At 36.1% G+C, this 20,575-nt stretch overlaps 1 protein-coding gene across 8 annotated transcripts in view; it reads right to left on the bottom strand.

Moving 5' to 3' along the window:
• The window catches only part of LOC119658055 (histone deacetylase 4), a 322,316-nt gene that overhangs the window by 40,467 nt on the left and 261,274 nt on the right, over positions 1-20,575 (bottom strand). For all 8 annotated transcript variants that reach the window (XM_038065300.1, XM_038065308.1, XM_038065301.1 and 5 more), the window contains one exon: positions 5,834-5,904. In XM_038065300.1, the coding sequence (XP_037921228.1) occupies positions 5,834-5,904 (71 nt within the window). The remainder of the gene's footprint in view (positions 1-5,833; positions 5,905-20,575) is intronic.

Here is a 20,575-nt window from a genome sequence, read left to right as displayed (position 1 = left end):
TCCAGATGAGTCCCTTGCGGACTCGGATCTAATCACCACCAGGTACATGGGGACGGCACTTCGGCACTGTTTTCGCAATGTTAAACTTAAACTACATAAGTATGTCCCTGTTTGATCGTTTCTGGAGTATAAAGCATCCACACAGGCTAATTTTCGTTCGTTTTCTCGGTGTTTGATTTGCGGCGGTGCTTTCGTTTCATTATGACCACACTTACACTGTACAAGTGATAGGCCTATAGAACGAAACAGCAAAAAATCAGAAACAAACATCCATGGCAAACCTGGATTTGAATCTGGCGCAATGAAATCTCATTCAACCATCGCGCCGTCAGCCGAAGCAATTTTTGAAAAATGTCTGTTTTCGAATAGGGACGACCTTATTAATTGCCCCAAAGATTCGGTAAATACAACAAACTGCAGATAGACAGACAGTGAACTGATTTTAGTAAAGTTTTATTTGATAGTAAGAACGTTAAATCCTCATATCTCAGTGTGATTTATAGATAATAATTTGTAAATGCCATGCATATCTTTATTTAATAATATACTCCCCTTCAGTTCTCGAGCATACTATTGTTTCCTGCCTTTTCAGCTTAAAACGTATCGATTTCAATTGTTTTTTTATTATTTTAACATTCATTCATTCATTCATAGAGCACGAGATACCATATGGGAACAACGCATTCTTGCAGTATATTCGTAAAAGGATTCCGAGGGGGAACAAAATTCCTGAATTTATCGTTTTTAGTGCCTAATACATCCAAAATTTTGTATATTTATGTATCTACGAGTTATAAGATGAAAATTCAAAATCGTATCTAGGAAAAATGTTCTAATTTCGTACCGGAAATTTACTTGAAAACAGAAATTAAATTTAACCTATTTTTAGATGAATCCGATATACATACATAACACATCTACATAGAAATTAAAATGGCGCATAGAAGAAAATATTTGGATATTTTCGTTTTCCAATTCGATTTAGAGAATTAAACGATTCCGTTGGGAATCGAGATGTAAATTTAATGTTTTACAAACAAATTCAGCGTCTTTGTCAATAGCTTCCCAATTAATTACGAGATAAAAATAAGGGGAAAAGGTAATCAAGATTGTAGAATTGATATTCAATCGAAACCGTTTGCTGATAATGAGCAAATAAGTTACTAAAAAATCAAATGCGTTTAAAACAGTACATTTTTACAATTTTAAGGACCGGCGATCATTTGGCAGCTCGAAATATCGATACTGCTGAAAATAAACCGCGTCTGTTTTTTAAAATAAATCTTTTAATTCCTGCAATTAGCTAGAAAACGGCTGGTTTAACCTTTCGTTGCAATCTAAACAAAATAACATTTTTTTCTAAAATCTTTGTTAAAACTGCTCCATAAAATTGAATGGATAATATAATGGGAAATTAATAAATATCCGAATTTCGAGCCGGTTAACAAGTTTGAAAATTCGCTTTCTCCCACTATCAACAAACTTTTGGGCAAATTAGAGTTCCGCACTCACGTAAATCAGGGTTCATTAGAGAGGAGTTATATGAATGATCCAACTGGAAAGATGCAAGACGTAAACTTTGAGTATGAAAAAACCTTTAGCGAAATAAAGTTTGAACAATTGCGGACATTGTAAAAATGACAGTTTAGTGTAAGAAAAGTAGGTGGAAAATATGTAGGATGTATTTAGCTACTAGATTAACGAAGCTAACCTTGATTAATATACACTTTTAATTTCGGTAATGATAGGAATTTTTTGTTACTTTTTGAGGAATAATTTGAGTTTAGAATGTGGTTGTTTTCGAATTCACTACCGAAAAATCTGAAAAAAAATTATGGTGGTCCGCGTATATAGAATCAAGGCCTCAAAATACTTTCCGTTACGATATTAGGAGGACAACCCCCCCCTAAATTCATCCTAGGTTCGTAAAATTGTGTAATAGGATAGGTTTTTTATAGAAAACATTATACTGGAAAGTTTGGTGGAAATACGACTATCATTAACAAAGTCATAGCAGGTAAAAGTGGCTCCTTCCGCGCCAAATAACTACTTGCTAAGAGATAAGAGAGAATATACACTACCTTATTTACAGAGTTTTTTGAAAAATCGCTGTTGCTATAGTTCAAACACTATTTACAATATCGAAGATGTTTTAATGCCATTTTAAAGAAGGAAATGGAAGTTTTTGTTTAATTAGGAAAGCACACTGTATAAGAGCTAGAAAACGTGAAAACCAAAACAAGAACAGCTTATTTGATACAGTTTCAAATTATTTTTAAATAAAACATGTGTGCTAATAATTATTAGTTTGATATTCTTTCGCTTTAATAACAGCCTGGAGCCTATTTGGCATTGAGTTAACCAGCTTTTGTGTAAAATCATGAGTAATTTTTGCCATTCTGCCAGCAAGACTTTCTTATGTTATTGTCCGAAATTATTCATAAATTTTCGATGACGTTTATATAATTATTACGTGTGACCAGTTCCAAATCAGGCAAGTTTGCACATTTCTGGACTTATGCTTCGGATCATTATCTTATCAGCAGAAATCTCACTCCCATCCCAGGAGTAAATTTTTCTTCAGTATAGTTTCATTGTTCCCCCAACAAAGACTAGGCTATCAACTCCGGTTACGGACATTCAAGCCCAAATCATAATAAGACCACTCCCATGCAGACCACTACCATGCATCACAGTTGTTTTGAAGTTCTCTTTGTTCAGCTAAGTAGTTACTTTGCGCCAGTCATAGGAGCCGAAAACGTCAAACTTTGATACCTTCGCAAAAATTACGATATTTTAAGACGTAGGATAATTATTCATGTGCTCCCTGTAAAAGCAAATCGGCTTTTCGTTTTTATTGTTGGAGTACTAGGCGAGCTACTCGGCCGTATAAATTACGGTCGCGCAGCACTGGTCGGACTGTTTCAGAACAGCACGACTTTTCTGATTCATCAGGAACCTCACTAGCCAATTTCGGAGCAGATAGCTTGGGGTTTACTTTGATGGCTCGCTAAAAAATTTATTTAAGAGGTACTTAAATTGACAATTTCAGCAATTTTGAGAACATCGTTTTTAAAGCGATGAATTACCAGTTCATGTCGATTGATTGTTGTAGGGCAAACCAAATACAACAAAAAATACGAAAAACAAAAAATACTTCTGAAGTGCGCGACAAATGAAAGCTTTTTGACACTGGAGAACACAATAAAACCTTCAAAATTGTACTTTACCTTACCAACCAGTTGACTTCAATAATCATTAGCTTTTTCTTAGCCAGATAGAATCACAAACAGATACTAAATATCAGGAAGTGGACCATGTCAGGTAACAAGAAACTCAGTAATCTTTGGACGAGACCTTAAGCGATAACAAGGAAAAAACAGGAAAAGAGATTGCTGCATGACTAGCGGATATCAGAGAAGAATAATGTGAGTCCCATAGCATAAAGGAGAAAAAGCAAACATGAAGACTCTACTCAAAACGTTAAAAAAATTCCACCATAACATGTAGGGACAAGCTCCTAGATAGCAGCAGACAAAGTACGGTTTTCTAAAAATATTTGTTTGGGTGATTGAAAATTTCCAACCCATAGTCAGAAATCGAAGGATTTTAATAAAGCGGCAAGCGATTATATGCTCGTTAGCGCAACAATCCAATTGGATCAAGACGATGAGTTGTGTTAGAGCACTTTATTCAAGACCGTAAAAGTACACTGTACGGGGCAATATGATCAGTATTGCACTCGTCCGTGATTATAACTTTGATTTTGCTTAGGTATACAGTTGAGTCGACTGGTATCCGACATGCAGATACGATACAAATCCCACTGCAACCAGTGAGATTTGAACCGCGATCTTTCGTACAACAACCTACTGCTCTTCCCACTGAGTCAACCGAGACACATACAAACATATCATGTTGTGCTTAGGTATATGCGGACTTGCACTGTTTGTCAAATTTCACAGTATGGTAAACCCCTGTGTTTGTGGAAACTCAACTCAGATCATGAACCATACACCAAAGACTGAAAGCCAACTTGCGGCAATTCATCATTGAAAACTTGCTATCTGGTCTGAACATAGAAGTTCTTGGGAAACCATCGGGCCTACCGACACAACGAAGGCCTGATACTAAGTGGTGATATGAGAACCTTTCGGGCCCCCCCGGGTCGAGCCTAGGAACTACTATGGCGAATTCAATCTAGACGACCGTACCCCACTACTGAACGGGACAAAGACTAAAGAGGAGAAAGAAGAAGAAGAAGAAAGCACCACATCTATGACATACGCAACTAGCGATCGTCATCCGATATCAAGGATACCCTTGACAGTGATAGGATAGAAAGCGGAATAATAAATAATAAATTAGAGACATGTTATATGCTCATAGATTCTGGAGTGTAAAGGCTACGTATATTAACTTTTATAGGTTTCGAAGTAGTACGATTATTTGAACAATTTCCTTCATAGCATTGATATTCGAGGGTTGCATCATTTTCTTCCCATATGCCAGGAGTGGCCTAATATAATGGATGTAGTATGAATCGCTGCGTTACCGAATAAAAGTCAAATAACTAATAGAATTGCCGTTCATCGACTCACCTAATAATTATGTTCGAATGCTGAAATTCTATTCCAGATAAGTTACAACATCGAAGCGGTGTCATTCTGCTATTAACAGAATTTTGGCCCATATCAATGTTCTAACTTATCCTGAAACATACCAGTCTTAATTTATTCCCTCGGATCCGTCCAAGCCAATTGGTTTTCCATTCGACAAAAAAAACCTCCCTAATTACCCGTTTTTTAAGTACATTTTCGCACAATGCTTCCGCATTTGTATATTTTACTTCACCTGAAATATCAACGTTTGGGGAAAAGTGGATAAATCCTCGTTTTCAAAAGCACAAGCCACACTTCCGCACTCATTTGGTTTGCTGTGACATAATGAAAGAACACTTAGCGTGGAATTCAGGTTTGTTGATTTTCCTTCATTGCTTGGTTGACGTTTTTTTAGTAAATTTCCCACAGTTTTATAATCTTATGTATGACATCGTGGGATCGACTGAATTTTTGCTGAATATAATGTAGAGGAAGCACCGAATTTTTTTATTCCTTTTTTCAAGCGATCAGTTTAAATTATATAAATTAGTTAAAATAGCGGAGATCATACATTATTCTATGAGAACACACACAGCGTATAGAAATGATTTTAATCAATATCTGAAATATGGTCCAATTTCATTCTAACATTCGTTGGCATCTCACCCTCTAATTCTTCTATAATGATCTTTTTTATTGGTGATATTTTGATATTTAAATTAATTCCAATTTGATGAAAATAAACTTTTCACAGAGACAATGCAACTGAATATCTGTATCTGAATTAATTAGATTAACGGTATAGATGGTTCTCAAGATTCTGGACGACGCAGATAGTGATAGAGAACAGATGATCTGATTATTCAAACATTTGAGAAAGAATTTTGACTGTAGAAACACTGGTCTATGCCGAAAATAACATTTATTCTAATTAATTAAAAACAAGCTCAACTTTGGACAAATCGATGAGCCGTGAACACTCGACTAAAATTAGGAATTGCTTAATGCTGGGGGGGGCTTAAATTTTATTCCGAAAATAATAGTTCTTAAAAAAATCAGATTCAGGTTGTTTGCCTATAAACTGACAACACACATTCATAACAGTAACCGGGAAAACCCAACTGATATCCGCGCAAAGTTATGAATATTCAACCAGTGTTTTATTCCTGGACTTTAACCACAACCATTGTATTTTTATCGTAATAAAATACCTTTATATTTTGAATATTTACCTCCAGTATTTCTTGGTCTATATCACCAGACGGTACAGGGTGATGCTGTACGGCAGAGTCTCGTGCCATATCTGAAACAAAAAAATACACACGTCAGACACTTTTCAATTTAATAAGTAAATAAATATTCAAAATTATATATTCCAAAGTCTAAAAACTTGAATTCCAGTACGTTAAGCTTACATAGCAATAAATTGGCTCTTCCCTCATGGAAGAATCGTTATAGAGAATATTGCTTTTGTCTGAAATGCTCACGTGTTGCTTTTTTGTCCAAGTTGTTTTTATTTTTAGCTACGCTAATTCTTCTTACCTTTCATTTTGCTGTTATATCATGTTTTTTTCCTGAGCGTTTAGGTAGTAGCGCTGAGTTCATTTTATGACTCACTAAAACGTACTTACATTCCAAACGTACCGGTTATGTATTTTGGGGCTAAAAATAGTCACCAGGTAATTGGTGTTTAAAATGAAATGGCCACTATCTACAAATACGCTTTTAGTTTACTTCTCTTTTTCTTAAAAAATCCCAAAATAGATTTCGTCAGGTTGCGGATCCATGGAAAATACATAGTAGAATGATTATAGTAAGTGCTGTATGGGTGGGAGCAAGTTTTTATTTAAAAACGCAATTAAGAAAACGTTGCTCGAACACAAAGATACTTTGATCGAAAATGGAAAGATGATAACACAATTGTTACTCATTATTCTAAAACTAAATATAATGTGATCATATAGTTCTATAATAAAAAGAAACCTGATATGGAAATATTGGGTGTAAATGGTGACAACAGAAATTGCTTTGATGTTTAATAAAATAATATATACACATGTCCCGGTCGAATTTTTAATATGAGATGTTCCACTCAATTGCCCAGACTTGATAATATAATATTGTGAAAATTCGTAAGATAGAGGAGGATGTGGAGACGTTCTGACGGTGAACTTAAGGGGTAATACCACCTTCCGATTTTTTTCATAATTCAAAAATTATATCCAACAATATTTTTGTGAAGGAAATTTTTTTAAATGGCGAAAGTGTATTTTTGATGGTGTCGATTTCCAAGCAATTTTGGGAGCAAATTGCGCCATTTAACTTTAGAGTGATATTGTTATATTTTATAACTAGTCGGGAAAAGGGAAGCTGGACGCTTCAGGTACGAAACGTTTTGTGTATTTCTTAGTACGTAGCACGTAATATATCCATATATTATGTGAGAGTATCCACTTTCGGGTCATTCATAGTCTTCAATTTTCAAAGAGGCAACAACTTTGACGTATTATAACTTTGTTAAAAATAGTGCGATTTCCACCAAACTTGGTAATATCATGCTCTACATTATAGCCTACTTCGTGGTGCTAGGATCAACTTAAGGGGGGTTTTTAGCCAATCACAAAAAATTATAGCAATATACTATTATTAACTTTATTTGATATCGGTATGGAAGGTATTTTGGAGCCCAGGCACCATAGAGCGGCAGCCTCCTGATTTTTTTTCAGATTTTTCAGTTTGGTAGTTTCTGAGAATGGCCTCCTTAAAGAAATGATCACTTTCAACCCCCCGCACTCCCACCTTTCCAAAAAATATCAAAACCTTTAATTTGATACCCCACATGACTATATTTGATGGAAAATTTTTTTTTTTGTATGTATGGGGACCCCCTCCTTAAATTCGACTTAAAAGGATGTAACCCACTGTATGCGTGAGCGTTCACAGTTCCCACCTTGGTACCAAATTTAGTGTCAATCGCTATAGCCGTCTCCGAGAAAAATGCGTGTGACGGACAGACAGCAAAAAAAGACAGACAAATGGACAGACAGACAGACAGTGTTTACACAACCTTAAAAATGAGTGGAACTATACGCAAAAACAGAAACTCAATTGAAAATATGAAAAACAAAAAACGTATTTACGCGACGCTTCAACATCACTTATGTCCTGAGAGAGTTCATGGTGTACTTGGCATGAAAGGCAAGCAAAGGAGATGGAAGTAATTGTGAGCATGGTCCAGTAGTGTCAAATATAGTATCTCAGGCAGTAAAACCTCATTTTAAATTGATTAAAGAAAGATGAGTTACAAACGGGATGCTTGAGCGGATTTACTTAAAACTAAGAAAAAAGTGTTAATGCGATGGTATAATCAATGAGTCCTAAATCTGCTTCCAGTAGCAAAACTCTCCCCGAGCCTAGCCATAATTTATCCCAATGATACCTACAACGGTGTCCTGCAAGTTCTGAATCAGTTTAGTATTAAAATGGCATTTAATTGTTATAAATTTTGCTCAGAAGCTGACTCAACGCGCATAGCGCAGTCGGAGCGTTTTCTCACTGAAGAAGCTAGAGAAGCCCGTAGAGTACGTTTCTCGCCAAGGAAGGATGAGAGGGATAAAAATATGCTTCTTGAAGATCTACTGTATAGTCCAGGCATTGTAGATTAGAGGTACAAAATGAATTTCCTTAAAATGTTAACTCTCGAAAATTTAAAGGCGTTTTTTTCGAAACCACGTTTTTCGAATTGCGCGAATATCTAGCGTTTCAATTTTCAACCGATAAAATAAAATAAAATAAGGACGTAGGATTTTTTCGATCGAGAAAAATTCAATTATTTCATGACCAATTTTAGGACAACTTTTTCTTAAAAAACCAATTTTTTCTCTTAAATTTACGCCGTTTCGAAGTCGTTGAAAAGTTACCGCCGTTAATCGGAGGAATTGGTTATAAATAACAACTATCAAGCGCATTTTGTCGCAAGGCTTTCGAATAATTATGCAGCGTACGAAGCTACCGTTGTTTTGACCGGCCTCTTGGTCACTTACATTGACTTCAATGTTCAAACCAATCTTAGCAAGTGAATTGCCGTTAGCGCGAATTATGTGAAGATACCATCGAAGACGCCTCTCTCGTAATTTTTCCACGATCGATGTAGTGAGGAACGTGGGTCATCTCCGAAGTTTTAGTGGATTTTCTGTTCAGTTTAAACTCCTTGACCAAGCGTGCAACTGTGGGATATGGAGAAGTAGAAATCCTTAATGTATGTCTATGCTTAACATTTCTTAAGCAAAAGGTATTTGATGTCTAAGCTGGCCTAGTGGATATACAAGCAAGTAGGATTTGAGCTGGAAACGACCCATTGTCACTACTTTTGGATTACCCTTCTTACTCGTATGAAATTCCGATTTCACCCAAAGAAACTACTGTGGGTACTGTGGGATGAGTTTTGAGACTATATTTTACCGAATAAGCAACAAAATTAACAAGAGACTCGATGGTGTGCTTAAAATCGAACCCTCCATCTTAGTTTGATATGGCCGTACTCGTTTGATACCGTCTTCGGCCTATGGACTTAAACAAAAAAATTAAAATAATTCGCTGCACCCACGCAATCGTAGTAGTAGTCGATCATACAAGTCAATCTGATAGAAAAGTCCAAGCATGAAGAAAATCGAGTTTTACACAAAATTAAGTTGCTTATCAAACAAGAAAAAACTCTGGAAGTCATTTTGGAAGAGATCTCATCTCTTTGCGGGGACTTTTGTCCATGACACGACTTTTTAAGCCAGAGATTCGCTGGAAGAACAATTCGAGGCCGGGGCGTCCCGGGGAGGTAACCATTGAAAGATTTGAAAACTTAATATTAATAATGTCCGTTTGAAGAAGAAACAGCTCGCAGAAATGATTATCACCTACAACTATTTTGACAATCCTGCAAGGCCATCTTGGCATGTCAAAGGTCTGCGCCAAATGGGTACCAAAGGCGCCCATGCCGCATCAAAAACAGCGGCGAGTGAGAACAGATGTTTTGGACTGAATTGTTACTGGATATGAACATTGGATTCATCACTATGAATCTGAGTTTAAATAAGACTCTATGCAATGTCACAGAAGAGCACACCGTACCCAAAGAAAGTCAAGTTGTCCCAGATAGCTGGAAAACTTATGGCTACATTATTTTGGGATTCACAATTAATCATATTGATCGCCTTCAAAGAATAAGATGTCTATAACTGCGGGATACGCTGGGCTATTCGAAACATTTAAAGATGCTGTGATGGAGAAAAGGCGATGAAAGTGGACCAAAAATGTGCTGGTTTTGCACAGTAACGGACCTGTGTACACAGCACGCGTTGCGATGGTTGCGGCAGAGTATAGCCTCACCCTCCATGTAGTCCAGATTTAGCTATGAGCGATAATTATTTATCCCCGAAAATGAAGGAAGAATTTTGCACGAACAAAATTTTCAAGTGAGGATAAAATGAAGGCCGCGATTTCGGTTAATTTCAGAGACAAGGAGAAAGTATTTTTTTTTCGAAGGAATAAACTTATTTCAAACTGTGCAGACATTTAAATAAGGGGCGGTGAGTATAAGGATCTTTTGTGTCAATGTCGAAACTGAGCACCATCACCGAGGGCCGATTGCCAGTGGATCAGTTTTCGAAAAAAAAAGGATTTAGTTTTTGGCAAAAGGAATAACGACAACGAGCTCCTATATGAGAGATTGAACGTTTCAGGATGCAACCTAGGCAAAACTATACTTTTCTAGTCGTCGAATTGCTTTATGTGTCTGTAAAGTTAATTGCGATCATAAAGCATTCAGGGAGTGGGGTATAATAATTCGATTATACACGTCTTTCTAAGTCTAGGTTCGGGCGCAAGAACGTAACTATGCTCATCATCCAAACTAGGAGAAAGGCACTAAGCAGAAAAAATATGACTGTAGGAGCACCAGACTTGCCAAGATGCCTGAAGATTTTTGGGGGAATAGGGACTTTAACAATAATAATACAGAAAATCCCTATATATACAAAACCGGGGTGTAATTGCTAAATGCATATATGTACAGCTACATACGAGCTACCAACAAATGGAACTATCTTGCATACGGAGATTCAACACAAATACATAAATCCTTTCAGATCTGTAAAGCCGTTTTTTTACACTGACATTGTCTAGGAAATATCACTCCTACTGATTTTTGATTTTGGTTCCCTCGGAGGCCCTAAAGGTTTTAAATTGTTCCAAGTTTATGAGGAACATTATCTCGGTACAAACTGTCCTGTACCTTGGCATTGAAGAGGCTAAGGAAAGCACGGCATAAAAACATGATAACTGCTCACAACAAACAGTCGATATATGCATCAACTTCAGTAGAAAAGTCATAGGCCAAAAAAAGGAACATATATTTTATGCTTGCCAGAATGGATTTACATAAGTTTATTTTCACTGATCAAAACTAATGTAAAAATAAATACAGTTTACCTAAAAATTATCATTGGACCGTTAATTCAACGGCCATCCGGGTCAAAGAAACTTTTTACAAAATAATCACACCACATTGATTCCAATTTGCTTTGATTCAAATTGAAAAATAGTTCATCTGTCTCGTGAATATCATCTGGATCATCTAATTCTCTCGATTTTTTAATTAACATCGATTATGCACGTGCCATAGAAGCCCCACATACAGGTACATATACCATCACTTGAAAGATTGGGGCACCCTATAATTAAGAAATAACATCTAACTTGTTATTTTTTTTGGGCTATTCTACTCTGTAACTTCACATCTGATAAAAACGCAAATATTTGCAATAAACAACTGGTCCGATTCGAATCACATGTTTTCTTCGAAATTAGCTGTATAGTAGCTGTGAGCAATAGAAAGATACTTTTTTTCATACAAACCAGTTGATCTTAAGAAGTTAGTTTTATATTAGCACTGGTCGAAAAATCTGCGTTTGTAGGCACTAATAACTGTCGGGAGATAATCAATTGTTGACTCCATATGAATAATCGAGCAAAAATAACTCATTGGAATGATCCGTAGAAGTACATTGGAATAGCTTCGCTGAATTTTTTTTTAATAATAAAAAATGTTCCATATCCAACGCGGTTGTCCAAGGTTATCAAAATTTACTACTGAAAATCGTTATTGCCTTATGTGTTAGGAAAATCTAATCAATGTTTACATGTTGGCCATGCGAATTCATTTTTTTAGGATTTTAACTTAATTCTATTGAACAATGTTATTCATGTTAAGGAAAGCAAGGCCACCGAGTATAATGTGAAGAAAGAGTAAGCAAGTTTTGCAAAGAAATTTATTTTATTTTTGACTTAATGCCATATGACGACATACTGTCAATCTGCTACTTGATGAACAATAAATGATAATGTATGTCTTTGCTGTGCTCTCCACAGGCCCATTAATCTTAATCTGCATAATGCGAACTGTTACGAAATACATATAGACATACAGAGTCTAGCAAATTTTGCTTTATATTGGTCCCAAAGGGACGCAATTTTCGTGAATTTCCTCCTTGAATTATTTTTGACCATCATTAAATCTTGGATTAGCTTATTAGGCAATCTATTCATGTAAGTCAGGGGATTCCAAATTTTTGTCTAAAAATTTTTCTTAGAAATACCGCATTTTAGAGACCATTTGTTCCCTGCTTCAGTGTAAGTTTATGGGTTTAATTAATTAGAAAACGAATTGAAAAATATATACATTTATCAACATACAGCAAAATTCGATCATACTTAAAGGTGTTGATCGCCAAAGTTGGAAATGGTAGTGGTGGTGGAAGACAAGTGTAAAAGAAGACATTTGCTTTCTTAAGGGGAGATACTTGTAACCTGTTCAGCGAAGTCACATTTTTTTTCATCTGAATATGATGATAATCTTCCGTATAATAAACCCTGAAAATTTTAAATCGAAATTGGGAATAATTTTGAAGTTATAGCCTTCGAAGTATCTATGCCCCTGTAAGAGAATGCCGGCCTTCTCATAATCTCTGACATTCTGAATCGTTTTTAGACGACTAACTATTATAGATATGGATAGGAAACGGAATATAGCTAAATACTGTAAGTCCTTTCAATTATCGCCTTTTCATTTAAACACATTTTTTTCAAGATGGTATTTTTCAAATTGGTGTGCCAGATAATAATTTTTTGATCTTGCTAAAATGTTGCACACACCCTTGAAGCACTACTATCTATACTAAAAATTAAGGACGCCATTGGAGTAGCACACCGATTTGGCATTCCGATTGCGACGTCTTTGAAACAAGTCCGAATATTACCACCATTTTAAGTTTTTGAGAGTAAAACAAAATTGAAATATTTCATTTGAACATATATAATTAAGATTGTTAAAACGTTACATTTACATAAGAAAAAACATGAAAATTGACTTGTTTTTGGCAGTTTACAGGCATCTCTCCCTTTAACTAAAGGTTTTATTAATTCTACTTATACAGGCTTCTCTAGAAGATTGCCCACATAAGAAGGCTACAAATGATTCCCGAAATATTGTATATTCGCTAAATCGAAAAACTGGCGCGTATCGGTGTCATTTTTAGTTAGTCGCATATCTTGAAAGAACACACTTTTCTGTCAGATAGGTATGTTTCTTTGTGTTTGGCATTCGTTTGAATCGAAGAAGTCGAGTGATTTTCAAAAAATGGACGAAAAAGAATTTCGTTTGGTAATAAAACTTTACTTGATGAAATGCAAAACAACGAGATAAAGCAAGGTTTAAGGGCAGAAATAACAGTTTCGAAACCGAGCCACAAAAAAGTCCTTTTCTATCACGACAACGCACTAGATCACACCTTAGCAATTGTGGTTGTAAAATTAATAGAAATAGGGTTCCAACTGATTTCCCCCATCAGGCGTCTCTGATTTAATTTCTTTGTTTTCTTCGCTACAAACAGCGTGGAAAAAATACTACAAAATAAAAACATGTCTAAAATTTAATAAAAATATCTATTTCGGATTTTTTTTTAAACATGTTAATTTCCTGTAAGCCAAATGAAGAAAAACTCTTATGAGATAAGAACGTTACATTTGACTTTATATAAATTTTTGCAAAACCGAGTGAGTCATATCTTTCATTTCCAGTTGTCGGAAAATTATTCTAATTATACCAAGAAATGATAAAAGTTAAAGTTCCCACTAAATCCACATAAGCATGACAAACAAACAAATATGCGTGAATACTTTGATTGGGGGCTCGATTTGCCATAAGATCATTCGGAATGTTGGCTATTTATCTAGGCAGCTACCAAGTCGACAAAATTGTTACTAATTAATGCAATGGAAAACTCCATGTTAATTTTTTGAGAAATGGTTTCTTTATTTTTATTCTAAAATGCTTAAATTTCCCTCACGGTACTCATTATTAGGGTAAAATGTGTAATTTAATATCTTGCTTATAATATTGAGACAACATAAAGTAACAAAAAATGAACTCCGATAATACCCTATTAATAGGCGTTCTCAAAGTCAGATATGTAAAACGAAATTATCACAGCTCACGGCATTATTGAGAAAGAAGAATGCAAGGCCAGCCTACAGATGGCTGAAAAAGAGACTGCGAATATGAGGAATACAGACTACCATAATCAATACAAAACCACAATTAGGAGACTGCAATCAATCAGGGATGGTATACCAACGGTTTCCAGGATACATCAATGAAGTGATAAAGGTTTAATAAATAACACACAAGGAAAAACGTACCATACTACGCAAAGGTCACAAAAAAGCAAATAATTCTAGAAAATAAGATTTAGCCACTACATCTTCGAGTTACCGCGAAAGACTTGAAATAATACAGTTACAAAATAAAAGTATATATATTTAAGAAAATAGTCTGAAAAATTTATTTCAAGATGGTAAGGAATACAATAAATTAACGAAAAGGAAATATCTATTGACTTTTGCTATACTTATACATAGATTCAATGATGATCATTGGGAATAGAGTGAAGGTTAACAAATTAAAATGTTTAGTAGAAAACTCAGTACCGAATACGTGACCTTAGCACGTTTTACGCGGTTGCAAATCACGGTAACAAAATGACCCCCCTCTCCAAGGAACAATTATGAGGCTGGTTTGAAAACTTTGAAGGCGTGCACTATACGACAAATTGATCGTCAACTAGCTGTGAACGTTTTGAAAGTTTCGTGTATCTTTTTTTTATTATCAGATATGTCAAAATAGTTTAAAGCTGACCAAATTGCTTCTTAGTTCTTTACGATCTACAGGCAAAATGGCTTCTAAGGGTTTATGTGAAACATAACCTTATTAAAATCGATTCAATGTCCTCTGTATGTCCATTTGTCAAACGATATTTACTCCGAAACGACTGAAGCAACCATCACGAAATTTTGTGAAAACATATGGTCTGCGAATTGCTTCATGAGTGGCAGAGGAGTAAGAGGGGGGGCTTCCCTTATATGCGGAAAGAGGGGCAATTTTTCCCACAGAACATGGCCATGTACGGTATCAAACGAAAGGGCTCAATTAGTATTTTTCTTTTTTATATTGATTGAAACAGATAAGAATGAGATTTGCTCCAAAAAATGAAACAGGTCCCGTTCTCAGAACCTATCTAACCGAAAAATCTGAAAAAATCACAGTACATGGAATTACGGTATTTGCTCAAACAAAACTAATAATAGCCTATACGGTAAAAACTCTCTTAGCGGACACTCCTCTTGGGCGGACAATTTTTCTCTGATTATGAGTTTTTTTGTATATGTCAGAAAAATTTGCCTCTCTTGGGCGGACACTCCTTTTTCTCGGATGTGGACAATAGATTATATATTTTTAAAATAAATCCTCATAGCAGGACACGAACCTCTTAAAAGCGTACACGACGCACAAAATTGTGCATAGGAATTCAAACTTAAGTCCACAAACTAATTTGGGGACTCCCCTGATAAGAAATGTGTTTGCTAATTTCGTTTATGAGCACAACATTGTCTCATTCAATCCCAGCAAATTAAAGTGAAAAGTCGAAAAGGTGAAATAATTAATAATGTCAGAGAGGAAAATGCTTTCTTTAAAAGAGAAAATAGATATTCTCAACGTATATTGAAATGAAAACACATCAGCGCGTGTGAAACTATAGATAGATAATCTAAAACAGTTTCAGTATTGATAAAATCAAAACGCAGCTTGGATTAAGGTGCAGCCAGTAGTAATTATAAATTGCTTTAGCCAAGCTAGATTTGATAAAAATGATTCAGAATGAGAAGAATTCAACCCTGAGGATGACTTGCCTTAGCAACGCTGTCTTCTATTTTTCAGTTGGCAAAAACACTTGGGGAGGGCTATTCCGACGCAATAGAATTCCTCGAAATCGATAAAGAATTAGCCACTAAGCTCCTATCAACACTCCCAGAGCTTGAGATCGACTGTTGCAGTAGCGAAATCTGCTTAGATGAAGAGGGTTGCGACACTGAACAGCCTGAGGAAGCATCAGAGGTGTTGTCAAATGAGGCTGCTTTGAAAACAATTTCAATCTTAAAGTTTTTTTGTACAATAAAAACGACTATATTAGCTTCCAGAATTAAAATAATTTAAAGGGACATATTCAAACGCGGTTTTTAGAAGAAAATCAGAAAATGTTACGTCAGTTAAAAATTTCCGAGTTTTTTGAATAATGTAATGTAAATAAAAATTGAATAAATCTTTAGTTGAAGTTTAGCTTAGTAAAGGATGGAATAAAAATTTTGTCATATCTTTGCTTACAAAGGTGACCTTCCTCGATAGAATTTTTTCGACAAATTGTTTTATTCCTTCTTATGAACGGACGCCTCTCTTGAGCGGACAAAAATTGCTCGACGGTCGGTGTCCGCCCATGAGAGTTTCCACTGTAACTATATTTTGAAAATTTACGCGAAAACCCCTCTTAGATTCATTCTAGAATTCATTGTACTCCAGGACGTGTGTGACGCAAACACAGCACGCTGTGGTTAACCTTTTCAATTGACAAATCGCGAATGGATGGCTGCTTGATATTCGACCATTGATTTAAGCTTCAAGTGATAGCAGAAATCCTGAACATGACGAAAACACATTTATCCATCCCCCCCCAAGCGTTTACCGACAAACAAAATGACATGCGCAGTGCCAAGAAGCGTATATTTGAAAACGATTTCAATTTTTTAAATTCAGCTATCAACGGTGATGAGTCATGCATTTTTAAAACAACAAGGGTGAACCCCTTTCCTATTTTGCTCATTTTTATATATGTACAGTACATATGTTGCCAAGGTCATTACCCTGATCATTTATCAATATACAATACATACAGTTTAATAAAAAACACTATCAACTGGTTATAGATAAGGCAATAATTTTTTAAATTAATTTTTTATTCATTTCTGATAATATTAAGTTTCGTTTTGATAATTAAGTAACATTTACGATTTTTATTTTCGCCTACATCTCCTGGCGTGAAAGAAAGCCATAACATTTTTAATAGAATAATGAGCTGGTTGGTTGTTTTAAAAATTTCCATAGCCATTCGGAGCTTTATTAAAGAATAAAAATTGTCTATTCAGTTGGTATCTGATCGTTGAAATCTTTTTCCAACATACACAGAAGCTTCATATAGAAACTCCATCTCAATTGGTTTGAGCCATACAGGTTTTTATCAGATTTTTAGATTTATATAATTTTCAGGATAGCAAATCAACTGACCAAGAGTTTATGTCGAGGGATATTCATATGCATGGAATGTTTTGCGGTATGTTGGAACAATCTTTTACATTTCTTATCCCTTATACGTATATATAGACGATTCATTTGTAAAATTAACTTGGAGCTAGTTGTAATCGATATATTTTTGGGCCAGCTGCAACTTCCATTTCTCTTAGAGTACAAATTTTCTAAGAGTCCTTTTTTGAAGCATTTTATTTTCAAGAAGTCGATGGCTCATTGTATTTAGGGTGCGTCCAAATCATGTTCTGATAGTGCATCTCAGATTCGCCGCATCGTCATTAGGCTATTTTTCAAAAATAATATATCGATTCACCTCTCCCAGGGTTTTTGCAGCCGTTTGTCTTTTGCCCACTTCCTACCGCTTCTATGACGTTCCCTGCTTGCTAGCGTAGCCAACGTATAACTTTTGCCTCTTAAAGTGTGTACAATCAAGTGCTACTTCATCTTCTGATCAATACGTCCACTGGTATCTAACCCTTAAATCGACATAGCAACACGTTCTAACTTTCTCCGGTTAGAAAACCCCGCTGGCATTGCGAAGGTTTTGGAGGTTCGGCATTGCAATCCTTAATAAATACCTAGCAACACATGTTAATTTAACAACTACAGCCCTTCCACCAAATCATACTCTCACTTTCCTAGTAATCCCTGGACAACGCAAATTAGCAGGCGAGTGTGGTTGAACAGGGAGCTCTTTGCGCCGCAAAACAGAGGTGATTCGACTAGTTATCCAGGCTAATGACCTGTTCGCAATATAATATTGTTTTGGAACCTGATACTGGGCTCTGGATCGAAACCAAAAAATACTACTACGACTATGGTAACACAAAAACGATTATGAGTTTAGAACGCGAAATTTTTGTTCCCTGTTCAGAATTAGCGCTCTTAAAACGTTAAAGAGAGCGAAAAAAATAAAATATACGTTTTGGCGGTCCAGGAAAGGGAAGCATTAGGTAGTAAGGAATTCAGCTCTAGAATGCATACTATTTTTAAAAACGGAAAAAATTCTGGAACGCAAGACTATGGTACAACTTTTGACATCCATAAAAATGTCACCCATAACATCACAGACTCAAGACCAATCAATGAAAGAATCGATACGTTAATCAACGTATAACGGATGACGAATCAGTGAAAGGCGAATTTGGTAGTCACCCTGAGACGCTATTTGATTCACTGCCCTCGAATGGCGTGAAGTTAGTACGACTTCAGCGTAAATATCCCCCTTGAACTACTGGGGGCCATAATCTTCACAATATAACTAACAAGAACGCAAGTAGGCTCAGGCAGCAGAAACATGACATTCTGATCGATTTACTTTTCTCACCCTAGGATCCACAAAGGAAGGTGGGCCTCACCAAATGATGTTCAGATTGATCACGCTATCATTAATGAACGAGCTGCATTAAGCATGCATGATGTAAGTTTATATCACGGAGTAAATTGTGTCATCGATCACTATTTCGTCAAAGCAAGATACCGGTAGCGGTAGTAAATACTGGAAGTAGCAGGCTTAACCCAGCTATTAACTACGATAAAAATAAAAAAACTTCAGAACGAAGGAATGATATCGGAGAGTTAGCAGAACAAATCCTGCAAGCGTTGAACCGACACTATCAAGCCGATCACTGATGGGGAGTGGAATCAGCTGAAAAACACAATCAAGACGGCTGCAGACTGACTTATCGAACACGAACCTCAGTGCAAAAGGAATGTATAGTTGGAGCAGGGAAAGAATGCTGCATACAATCAGTATCAGGAGCGATCCACAAGAGCCAAACGACATACATTTTTAGAATTAAAATTTGCTGCTCATAAGACCTTACGAAAAAAACGCAAGCATTAAATGATGAGAACTGCAGAATGAACGATAAAGATACATAATTTAAAATCCATTTACAAGTTGATGAAAAGAATAACGGCAGGGATCTGACCCAAATCCGAATTTTATAGGGACGCAGCGGAGAATTTTATTGGCTATTCAATATCACAGCACAGTCTCCGCACATCCACGGAGCAGAGACCATGCAGGTAGCTATCCCCCAACAAGAAGTGTGGGGATAACTATCAAACTCCGTGAGCTGGTGAATCTATGCCGGAAAATTGGCGCAAAATTGTAATTGCCTTATTCACAAACTGACAAACTCCACTGCGAAAACTATAGAGGAAATCCTTGTGGTATACACCTTACAAAATGTTTCCAAAAATAGAAAAAAACCCGAACTCTTCTCAGTAAAGCATTTCCAGCGAAGATTATTAGCTAACAAAACGCTTCGCCACAAACTCCGCATTAAAGCAAGTCGATGGCCTGGCCTTAATATTCTTCAACATCGTCCTGGTTTGCATGATTCAAAAGATGCCAATTGATCTAAATTGCGCGCTACTGTGCAAACCATCCTAGATAGTATCTTAGCACAATCGAAACAGCGCGCGAAAGAAGTCCTGTAAAACCTTGACACAAACTAGAAGAAAGACTCCAATTGGACAAAGAGTGACCCTAAAAGAGCACAATTTCGAGCAAGTCGAAAGTTACAGCCCTTAAAAAGGATAACAAAGAAATAAACGAAATCAACAGACGAATCATGCTTTCTAACAAAACATTTCTACTTTCTTCTGTCATTTCTTGTAGAACAAAAATGTGCACAGAAAAATATATTGACAAATTAATAAAAAATTGATTCGTATAGTTTTATGTTCCAGCGGCGAGACGTGGACAATGAACCAGGCCGCAGAACAAAAAATCAACGTCGAGTCCTCAGGACCTCAGGTCCAGTGAAAGTGGACAGCGGATGGCGAATGAGAGACAGCAATGAGTTGTACCTGTTATGACAAACCAGAAGTTGCGGTGCATTTTAAGACTCCAGAGGGCAGTCCATATAGAGAGTTTAGATAACAGAAAAAACCCCAGGCCCTTACCCAGGGTGAATTGGAAGGGAAACGCGAGGAATCAGTGGGCAATGCCAGTTGCACGCTGTACACTTAATATAGAGATCGCGGTTGTTTCTCCGAGATGAGTTTAGACGAAAATTTTGGGAGGTCAAGTGTGGACATCGAACTTTACCCCAATCGAAAAAGAAGATAGAATCCATATAAGAGTTGATGAAAGTTTGAAACTCGGGCGGTACCGTGGCGATCACTCTCCACGTCCTACTGCCGTATAGCAACACAGGAGGAATAGTCCACCCAAATTTCTGTTCAAATGAAGTTAATAATAATATATTTTAAAATA

Source organism: Hermetia illucens, chromosome 5 (genome assembly GCF_905115235.1).
Source record: "Hermetia illucens chromosome 5, iHerIll2.2.curated.20191125, whole genome shotgun sequence".
In the NCBI taxonomy this organism is placed as follows: domain Eukaryota; kingdom Metazoa; phylum Arthropoda; class Insecta; order Diptera; family Stratiomyidae; genus Hermetia; species Hermetia illucens.
This window is presented reverse-complemented; position numbering and strand designations above follow the sequence as displayed.